The sequence below is a fragment of the Tinamus guttatus genome, unplaced genomic scaffold, assembly GCF_059628265.1.
Source record: "Tinamus guttatus ecotype Peru unplaced genomic scaffold, ASM5962826v1 Tinamus_guttatus_pri_ptg001085l, whole genome shotgun sequence".
NCBI classification, from domain to species: domain Eukaryota; kingdom Metazoa; phylum Chordata; class Aves; order Tinamiformes; family Tinamidae; genus Tinamus; species Tinamus guttatus.
The window spans coordinates 6,252-16,405 of NW_028289619.1; the positions used below are offsets into that span (position 1 = coordinate 6,252).

At 62.5% G+C, this 10,154-nt stretch overlaps 1 protein-coding gene across 1 annotated transcript; it reads left to right on the forward strand.

Moving 5' to 3' along the window:
• Positions 1–2,190: 2,190 nt before the first annotated feature.
• Positions 2,191–10,154, forward strand: MRPS18B (mitochondrial ribosomal protein S18B). Its single transcript, XM_088538421.1, has 7 exons — positions 2,191–2,361; positions 2,997–3,135; positions 3,234–3,331; positions 3,421–3,489; positions 5,337–5,403; positions 9,799–9,858; positions 9,937–10,154. The coding sequence occupies exons 1-7, from the start codon at positions 2,191–2,193 to the stop codon at positions 10,152–10,154; spliced, it is 822 nt and encodes a 273-aa protein (XP_088394547.1).

The following is a 10,154-nucleotide window of genomic DNA, read 5'->3' on the forward strand; positions in this document are numbered from 1 at the left end:
GGTCGAATTAAGCGGATTTTAGCCAAGCCCGCGCTGCCCGCCTTACCCTGCAATCTTTATGTACAGATTGCTCATTTTTCCTCACCAAAAACTGCGTCTCCCCACACAAAAAAAGGAGCCGGCGCCGCTTTTTTGGGGCGTTTCGGGGCTTTTTTGGGCTCAGCCGCCGCCATCTTTTGCGTGGGAGCTCATTAACCCTCCGCGTGCCCAGAAAAGAGGCATTTTGAGCTAAAAGTGCCCCAAAACTCATGTTTTTGGGGTTTTTCCCCCTCGCCAAACACAGCCATTTTCCGGGCCAACCACCTACAACAAAACCTATTTCCTTCTCACACCGGTTGTTTTTTTGCCCGTTTTCCTCCCGTTTTCTCTCTTTGGCACCAAGGAGGGGTTTTTCGGGGCGTTATTTTGTTTTTTTGCTCAGTTGGTTGAAAATTCAACACTTACTATCCAATTTTTTTCTCGTCGACAGCGCCTCAAGCTTTGGATTTTGGCATAAGTGGTGTATATTAAAGAAAAAAAATAATTGATCTGTTTTTGGTCATGGCTTTAAAAAAATACAGCAACTTTTTTCAGGGTTGTTTTTTCTGTTTTTTTTTTTTTGAAAGGGGTATTTTCAAGTGGTTTTCGTTAGAAAAAGTTGCTTTTTTTGGAAAAAAAAACAGAAAAAATAACAAAAAAAAAGATCAGGGCAGGTTGATGCTAGGTAGGATTTTTGTTGGGTTGTTTTGGGGGGTTATGTTTAAAGTGGCAGTTTCCTTCAGGTCACAAAGCAGTTTGAAACGGCTTCCCAAGGACGGTCGAAAATATGAAGGCTGCTTTTTTTTTGCTTTTTTTGGGTCTTCCGAGGCACCGAGGGGAGGGGGAATTTGTCCCCTTTTTTTGGCTTTTTTTGCTCTCTCGTGGCAAATGGCGACGCCGTCTCTCAAGACCAACCAAACCTGGATCGGGGAGAGGAAGGAGGGGAGGGGGGGCACAGTAAATAAAATAAAGTCAACAGAAAGAAAACACAAAAACGAAAGAAAAGAAGAAAGACACGAAATAATTAGCATTTTTCATCCCCGCAGTGGCTCGAAAAAAAATTAAATCCAAAGGGGCCGAGGGGGGAAAAAAAAGCTTAGGGAACGTCCTCTGGGCGTTTTTTGGGGGGTTTTGAGGGGATTTGAAGCGTTTCGCGCTGTTTTTAAGGCAAAACGAGGGTGTTGCCCCCCCGCCGCCCCCGCCCCGCGTGGGTTGGCGGCCGTTTCCCCGTGGAGCGGGGGGGTCCCGGGGAGGATGGGGGGGTCCCGCCGCCCCCCTGGCCCCCCCGCCGCCGCGCCGGGGAGCTCCGTACTCACCTCCGAGCGGACCCCGAATGGCGGCGGGCGGCGCGGGCGGCGCCTTTTATACCGGGCGCCGCCCTCGGTCCCCCCCACGCGGCCGTTACCTCACGCGCGCCCCGCCCCGCGGCGGAAAAACCCCCGCAAAGAAACAAAAAGGGGGAGGAAAAACCCCAAACGGTCGTTACCGGAGAGGCCCCGGCGGCGGCCGCCGAACGTTCCGCGGGCCCCGGGGCGGTTTTGGAAGCGCCCGGGGCTGTGACGCAGTTTAACGCCCGGCCCCGCGCGCATGCGCCGCGGCGGCCATTTTGTGGCGGGCGCCCTTGAGGGGCCGCGGCGCGACCTTCCCGCGCGCTGCGCATGCGCCGCCCGCCTCCTCCGCCCCCCCGCGGCAGCACTGCGCATGCGCCACTCGCTCCCCTCCCCCTCTCCGCAGCACTGCGCATGCGCCACTCCCTCCCCGCCCCCCTCACCGCAGCACTGCGCATGCGCCACTCCCTCCCCCCCTCACCGCAGCACTGCGCATGCGCCACTCCCTCCCCCGCCCCCTCACCACAACACTGCGCATGCGCGGCTCTCCTCCTCCCCGCCGCACTGCGCATGCGCGGCCGCCTCCCGCTATTGTCCTCCGCCCCGTGGCGCAGGGTTGGGTTGGGTTGGGGGGAGGCGCTCGCTGCGCATGCGCGCGACGGGGAGGGGGCGGGGGAGGGACTCCCGCTTTGCGCATGCGCACTGCCGCCTCGCGTGATTTTAGCCTCTGGTCGCCGCGAAACCCTGGGGGAGCTTTGTTATTGGCGGGAGAGAAACAGTCAAAAACAAAATAAAATAAAATGAAGTGAAAATGGGAGTGTTTGCGCAGAAAAGGGGGCGCCTCATGTTGGAGGTTTCCGTACGGCAAGATGGCGGCCCCCAGGCCCCGCCCGCCGCGGGGCGGGCCGTGCGCGTGCGCGGCAAGATGGCGCTGGCCGTGAGCGCGGCCCTGCTGCGCTGGGCGGCGGGCGGGCTGCGCGGCCCGGGCTGGGCCCGGCGGCCGCTCTGGGCCCAGGTGAGGCGGAACCGGGCGGAACCGGGAGGGATCGGGCGGAACCGGGGCCGCCGGGGCTACCGGGGCCGCGCTGGCGGCCTCAGCGCGTGGCCCATGTGCTCCGGTGACGTCACCTGGTTGGGGGCGGCGGGAGGAGGCGCTCGGTGACGTCACGCTGCGGCGGTCTCCTCGCCGCGGTGACGTCACACAGTTGGGCGGGGGGGAGTCGTTCGCTGTGACGTCACTGGCTGTACTCGGAGGGGGCGTGATTGTGATGTCACCACGCGGTGACATCAGTGTAACAGACCCAGTGATGTCACTGCTGCCCACCAGAGTGATGTCACCGTGATGACGCTGTAGCGGCTCCGATGACATCACTCACAGCGAGGGGGGCAGGTGTCACGATGTCACCGCCGCTCCCCCTGGTACCCCCAGCCCCCGTTGTGGGGGGAACCAACAGCCCCACAACAACCACCGCTCAGCGCCCAGGGTGTCACCCCCCTCCGGCTGTACCCGGCGTCACCCTTTCAGGAACGCGCCCGGCCTGGGGGGCCTCCCCACATCACAGGCGGCGCCGGGTGACGCCCGGCCGCTCCCTGACTCACCGCCCACCCCCGCGCGTCACCCGCCTCGGGGCCGCCTGTCCCTGTCCCCAGGTGTCCCCCGGCGCCCTGACCCGGCCCCGCAGCACCGAGGCGGCCCCCGACACCCCGGCCGAACAGGCGGCCGAACCACCGGCGTTCGACACCGTCTCGCGCTACAAGGACAAGCCCTGGGAGTACCTGGAGACCGAAGGTACCGGCCGGGGGGGAAAAGGAAACCTAAACTGGCCGGAATTTGCCCCAAAGCAGGGCCGGGGCCCGGGGTGTCCCTCAGCCGGCTGTCCCCCGCAGAGTACCACGCGACGTACGGTGACAAGCCCGTCTGGTTCGGCTACAGGCGCAACCACAAGGGCTCCGTCCCGCCGCAGCGGACGCGCAAGGCCTGTCTGGTGAGTACAGCCGGCGGGCGGGTGACGGCGCCGGGCGGGCGGGGCCGGGGCCGCCTGACGCTGTTGCTGTCACCCGCTGTCACCCGCAGCGCCGGGGGAAGCGGGTGGGGAACCCCTGCCCCATCTGCCGCGACCGCAACCTGTTCCTGGATTTCCGGGTGAGTCGTGTGCTGGGAATGGGGTGGGATGGGATGGGATGGGACGGGATGGGATGGGATGACGGGATGGGATGGGATAACAGGATGGAATGCGACAAGACACGATGATGGGATGGGATGGGATGGGATAAGGAAGTGGGATGGGATGAGGAAGTGGGATGGGATGAGGAGATGGGATGGGATGGGATGAGGAGAGGAGATGGGATGGGATGAGGAGAGGAGAGGGGATGGGATGGGATGAGGAGAGGAGAGGGGATGGGATGGGATGAGGAGGTGGGATGGGATGGGATGAGGAGGTGGGATAGGATGGGATGGGATGAGGAGATGGGATGGGATGGGATGGGATGAGGAGATGGGATGGGATGGGATGGGATGAGGGGATGGGATGGGATGGGATGAGGGGATGGGATGGGATGGGATGAGGGGATGGGATGGGGTGGGATGAGGAGATGGGATGGGGTGGGATGAGGGGATGGGATGGGGTGGGATGAGGGGATGGGATGGGATGGGATGGGATGAGGAGATGGGATGGGATGGGATGGGATGAGGAGATGGGATGGGATGGGATGAGGGGATGGGATGGGATGGGATGAGGGGATGGGATGGGGTGGGATGAGGAGATGGGATGGGGTGGGATGAGGGGATGGGATGGGGTGGGATGAGGGGATGAGATGGGATGAGGAGGTGGGATGGGATGAGGAGGTGGGATGGGATGAGGAGGTGGGATGGGATGAGGAGGTGGGATGGGATGAGGGAATGGGATGGGATGAGGAGATGGGATGGGATGAGGAGATGGGATGGGATGGGATGAGGAGATGGGATGGGATGGGATGAGGAGATGGGATGGGATGGGATGAGGAGATGGGATGAGGAGATGGGATGAGGAGATGGGATGGGATGGGATGGGATGAGGAGATGGGATGGGATGGGATGAGGAGATGGGATGGGATGGGATGAGGAGGTGGGATGGGATGGGATGGGATGAGGAGGTGGGATGGGATGGGATGAGGAGGTGGGATGGGATGGGATGAGGAGATGGGATGGGATGGGATGGGATGAGGAGATGGGATGGGATGGGATGAGGGGATGGGATGGGATGGGATGAGGGGATGGGATGGGATGGGATGAGGGGATGGGATGGGATGGGATGAGGGGATGGGATGGGATGGGATGAGGAGGTGGGATGGGATGGGATGAGGAGGTGGGATGGGATGAGGGGATGAAATGGGATGGGATGGGATGTAATGGCATGATGGGATCGGTGGGATAACAGGATGGATGAGAGAAAGTAAGAGGATGGAATGGGATGGGATGGGACAAGATGACGGGATGGGATGGGATAACAGGATGGGATGGGACAAGACACGATGATGGGATGGGACAGGATGATGGAATGGGATGGGATAAGAGGATGGGCTGGGTTGAGATGGGATGTGATAAGGGGATGGGATGGGATGAGGTAGAATGGGATGCGTTGTAATGGTACGATGGGATGGGGTGGAATAACAGGATGGGAAGAGACAAGACATGATGATGGGATGTGTTGGGATAAGTGGATGAGATGGGATGGGATGAAGTGGGATGGGGTGGGATAACAGGATGGATGAGAGAAGGTAGGAGAATGGGATGGGATGAGACAGGATGGAATGAAGGGATGGGAGAGGATGGGATGGGGTAGGATAACAGGAGGGGATGAGGCAGGACGATGGGATGGGATGAGGGAACGGAATAAGGCAGGATGGGCCGGGATGACGGGATGGGATGGGATGCGCCGGGATAACAGGACGGGCCGGGAGGGAAGCGGGAGCCTTCGTCACCCTGTTCCCTCCTCCTCCTCGTGGCGGCAGAACGTGAAGCTCCTGGACCAGTTCGTGTGCCCCCACTCGGGGGTCATCTACCACCCCACGTTCACGGGTGAGACGGGGCGCCCTTGGGTGCTGTGGGACACCCTTGGGTGCCATGGGACACCCTTGAATGCCATGGGACCCCCCTGAGTGCCATGGGGTGCCCTTGGGTGCTGTGGGCACCCTTGAGTGCCATGGGACACCCCCGGGTGCCATGGGCGCCCTTGGGTGCCATGGGACACCCCTGGGTGCTGTGGGCACCCTTGGGTGCCGTGGGATGCCTATGGGTTCCCCTGGGTGCTGTGGGATGCCCTTGGGTGCCGTGGAGCGCCCTTGGGTGCCGTGGGGTGCCCTTGGGTGCCGTGGATGCCCTTGGGTGCCGTGGATGCCCTTGGGTGCCGTGGAGCGCCCTTGGGTGCCGTGGGGTGCCCTTGGGTGCCGTGGGCGCCCTTGGGTGCCAGGGAATGCGCTTGGGAGCCATGGATGACCTTGGGTGCTGTGGGACGCCCTTGGGTGCCGTGGGACACCCTTGAGTGCCATGAGACACCCCTGGGTGCCGTGGGATGCCCCTGGGTGCTGTGGGTGCCGCGGGGTGCCCTTGGGTGCCATGGGACACCCCTAGGTGCCATGGGCGCCCTTGGGTGCCGTGGGATGCCCGTGGGCGCCCCTGGGTGCCGTGGGAGGCCCTTGGGTGCTGTGGGTGCCATGGGGCGCCCTTGGGTGCTGTGGGCACCCTTGGGTGCTGTAGGTGCCCTTGAGTGCTGTGGGATGCCCTGGGGAGCTGTGGAGCACCCTTGGGTGCTATAGGATGCTATTGTGTGCCATGGGATATCCTTGAGAACTGTGGAGCACCTTTGGGTGCTGTGGGGCGCCCCTGGGTGCTGTGGAGTGCCTTTGGGTGCTGTGGGCACCCTTGGGTGCCATGGGATGGTCTTGGGTGCTCTAGGGATTTGGTAGGTAATGAATGTAGAATAATGAACCATAGAGTAATAAGGCCGTGATTCTAAGGCACCCTTGGGTGCCATGGGGGACCCTTGGGCACCATGGAGCACCTTTGGGTTCCATGGGGCACCCTTGGGTGCTATGGGGGGTCCTTGAATGCTACAGAGTGTCCTTGTGTGTCGTGGGGCGCCCTTGGGTGCTATGGGGCACTGTTAGGTGTCACAGGGCACCCTTGGGTGCCATTGGAGGTGTCCTTGGGTGTTTTGTGGCTCTCTTGGGTGTCATGGGACACATTTGGGTGCCATGGGGCGCTCTCAGGTGTCACAAGGGGCCCTTGGGTGTCACAAGGTGCCCTTGGTGACCATGGGGTGCTCTCGGGTGCCATGGGGCACCCTTGGGTGCCATGGAGGGCATTCTTGGGTGCCACGAGGGGCCCTTGGGTGTCACAGGGTGACCTTGGTGACCATGGGGTGCTCTTGCTACCACGGATACTCATGGGTGCCATGGGGCACCCTTGGGTGCCATTGGGTGTCCTCGGGTGCCATTGGGTGTCCTTGGGTGTTGTGGGACACATTTGGGTGCCATGGGGCACTCTTGGGTGCCATTGGGCGCTGTTGGGTGCCATGGGGCACATTTGGGTGCCGTGGGGCGCTCTCAGGTGCCACAAGGGGCCCTTGGGTGTCACAGGGTGCTCTTGGTGACCATGGGGTGCTGTCAGGTGCCACGGGGCATCTTTGGGTGTTGTGGGGTGCTCTTGCTGCCACGGACACTCGTGGGTGCCATGGGGCACCCTTGGGTACCATGGGGTGCTCTCAGGTGCCATGAGGGGACTTTGGCACCATGGGGCACCCTTGGGTGCCATGGATAGTCCTTGGGTGCCATTGGAGGTGTACTTGGGTGTTGTGGGGCGCCCTTGGGTGTCATGGGACACATTTGGGTGCCATGGGGCATTCTTGGGTGCCACGAGGGGCCCTTGGGTGTCACAGGGTGCCCTTGGTGACCATGGGGCGCTCTTGCTACCACGGATACTCATGGGTGCCATGGGGTACCCTTGGGTGCCATTGGGTGTCCTTGGGTGCCATTGGGTGTCCTTGGGTGTTGTGGGGCACCCTTGGGTGTCATGGGACACATTTGGGTGCCATGGAGGGCATTCTTGGGTGCCACGAGGGGCCCTTGGGTGTCACAGGGTGCCCTTGGTGACCATGGGGCGCTCTTGCTACCACGGATACTCATGGGTGCCATGGGGCACCCTTGGGTGCCATTGGGTGTCCTCGGGTGCCATTGGGTGTCCTTGGGTGTTGTGGGGCACCCTTGGGTGTCATGGGACACATTTGGGTGCCATGGGGCATTCTTGGGTGCCACGAGGGGCCCTTGGGTGTCACAGGGTGCCCTTGGTGACCATGGGGCACTCTTGCTACCACGGATACTCATGGGTGCCATGGGGTACCCTTGGATGCCATTGGGTGTCCTCGGGTGCCATTGGGTGTCCTTGGGTGTTGTGGGGCGCCCTTGGGTGTCATGGGACACATTTCGGTGCCATGGGGCATTCTTGGGTGCCACGAGGGGCCCTTGGGTGTCACAGGGTGCCCTTGGTGACCGTGAGGCGCTCTTGCTACCACAGATACTCATGGGTGCCATTGGGTGTCCTTGGGTGCCATTGGGTGTCCTTGGGTGCCATTGGGTGTCCTTGGGTGTTGTGGGGCGCCCTTGGGTGTCATGGGACACATTTGGGTGCCGTGGGGCGCTCTCAGGTGCCACAAGGGGCCCTTGGGTGTCACAGGGTGCTCTTGGTGACCATGGGGTGCTGTCAGGTGCCACGGGGCACCCTTGGGTGTTGTGGGGTGCTCTTGCTGCCACGGACACTCATGGGTGCCATGGGGCACCCTTGGGTGCCATGGAGGGCATTCTTGGGTGCCACAAGGGGCCCTTGGGTGTCACAGGGTGCCCTTGGTGACCATGGGGCGCTCTTGCTACCACGGATACTCATGGGTGCCATGGGGCACCCTTGGGTGCCATGGAGTGTCCTTGGGTGCCATGGAGTGTCCTTGAGTGCCATTGGGTGTCCTTGGGTGTTGTGGGGCGCTCTTGGGTGTTGTGGGTCACATGTGGGTGCCGTGGGGCACTCTTGGGTGCCATTGGGCGCTGTTGGGTGCCATGGGGCACATTTGGGTGCCGTGGGGCGCTCTCAGGTGCCACAATGGGCCCTTGGGTGTCACAGGGTGCCCTTGGTGACCATGGGGTGCTGTCAGGTGCCACGGGGCATCTTTGGGTGTTGTGGGGTGCTCTTGCTGCCACGGACACTCATGGGTACCATGGGGCACCCTTGGGTACCATGGGGTGCTCTCAGGTGCCATGAGGGGACTTTGGCACCATGGGGCACCCTTGGGTGCCATGGATAGTCCTTGGGTGCCATTGGAGGTGTACTTGGGTGTTGTGGGGCGCCCTTGGGTGTCATGGGACACATTTGGGTGCCATGGGGCATTCTTGGGTGCCACGAGGGGCCCTTGGGTGTCACAGGGTGCCCTTGGTGACCATGGGGCGCTCTTGCTACCACGGATACTCGTGGGTGCCATTGGGTGTCCTTGGGTGCCATTGGGTGTCCTTGGGTGCCATTGGGTGTCCATGGGTGTTGTGGGGCACCCTTGGGTGCCGTGGGGCACATTTGGGTGCTATGGGGCGCTCTTGGGTGTCACAAGGGGCCCTTCCTTGGGTGTCACAGGGTGCCCCCGGTGACCATGGGGTGCTCTCAGGTGCCACGGGGCACCCTTGGGCACCATGGGGCACCCTTGGGTGCCATGGAGGACATTCTTGGGTGCCATGGAGTGTCCTTGAGTGCCATTGGGTGTCCTTGGGTGTTGTGGGGCGCCCTTGGGTGTTGTGGGACACATTTGGGTGCCATGGGGCGCTCTCGGGTGTCACAAGGGACCTTTGGGTGTCACAGGGTGACCATGGGGTGCTGTCAGGTACCACGGGGCACCCTTGGGTGTTGTGGGGTGCTCTTGCTGCCACAGACACTAATGGGTGCTATGGGGCACCCTTGGGTGCTATGGGGCTCTCTTGGGTGCCATTGGGCGCTGTTGGGTGCCATGGGGCACATTTGGGTGCCATGGGGCGCTCTCGGGTGCCACAAGGGGCCCTTGGGCGCCATGGGGCACCCTTGGGTGCCATGGAGGGAGTTCTTGGGTGCCATGGAGTGTCCTTGGGTGCCATTGGGTGTCCTTGGGTGTTGTGGGGCACCCTTGGGTGCCGTGGGACACATTTGGGTGCCATTGGGTGCTGTTGGGTGCCATGGGGCACCCTTGGGTGCCATGGGGTGCTCTCGGGTGCCACAAGGGGCCCTTGGGCGCCATGGGGCACCCTTGGGTGCCATGGAGGGAGTTCTTGGGTGCCATGGAGCGTCCTGGGCTGCCATTGGGTGTCCTTGGGTGTTGTGGGGCACCCTTGGGTGCCGTGGGACACATTTGGGTGCCATTGGGTGCTGTTGGGCACCATGGCGGCCGCTCTCACCCCTCTCTCCGCACAGGCATCTGCATGAGGCAGCACAAGGCGCTGACCAGGGCCATCGAGCAGGCCCGGGACCACGGTGAGCGCCGGGACGGGGGTCCAGGGCAGCACCCATGGGTGCCCCGCGGCCCCCTCACACCCCGACGTGTCCCCATAGGGCTGCTGTGGCTGGCGGTGCCCTACGCGGCGGCCCCGGCGCCTGACGCCTGCGACAACCGGCACGCGGCGGTGGGGAAGACACAGCCGGCGCCCGCGGTGCTCCGCGGCACCGCCTGGTACCCCTGGTACGAGTGGCAACAGCCGCCGGCCGCCGCCGTCACCCGCCTGCGCCGCATCTACAAGGGGTACCTGCAGGAACAGGCGGCCCCGGCCTAG

Bases quoted from the DNA above. Each gene is read 5' to 3' on its own strand.
- MRPS18B (XM_088538421.1), top strand. From the start codon at position 2,191: ATGTTGGAGGTTTCCGTACGGCAAGATGGCGGCCCCCAGGCCCCGCCC. The intron at 3,136-3,233 runs GTACCGGCCGGG...TGTCCCCCGCAG, and splicing joins GGAGTACCTGGAGACCGAAG to AGTACCACGCGACGTACGGT. The intron at 3,332-3,420 runs GTGAGTACAGCC...TGTCACCCGCAG, and splicing joins GGACGCGCAAGGCCTGTCTG to CGCCGGGGGAAGCGGGTGGG.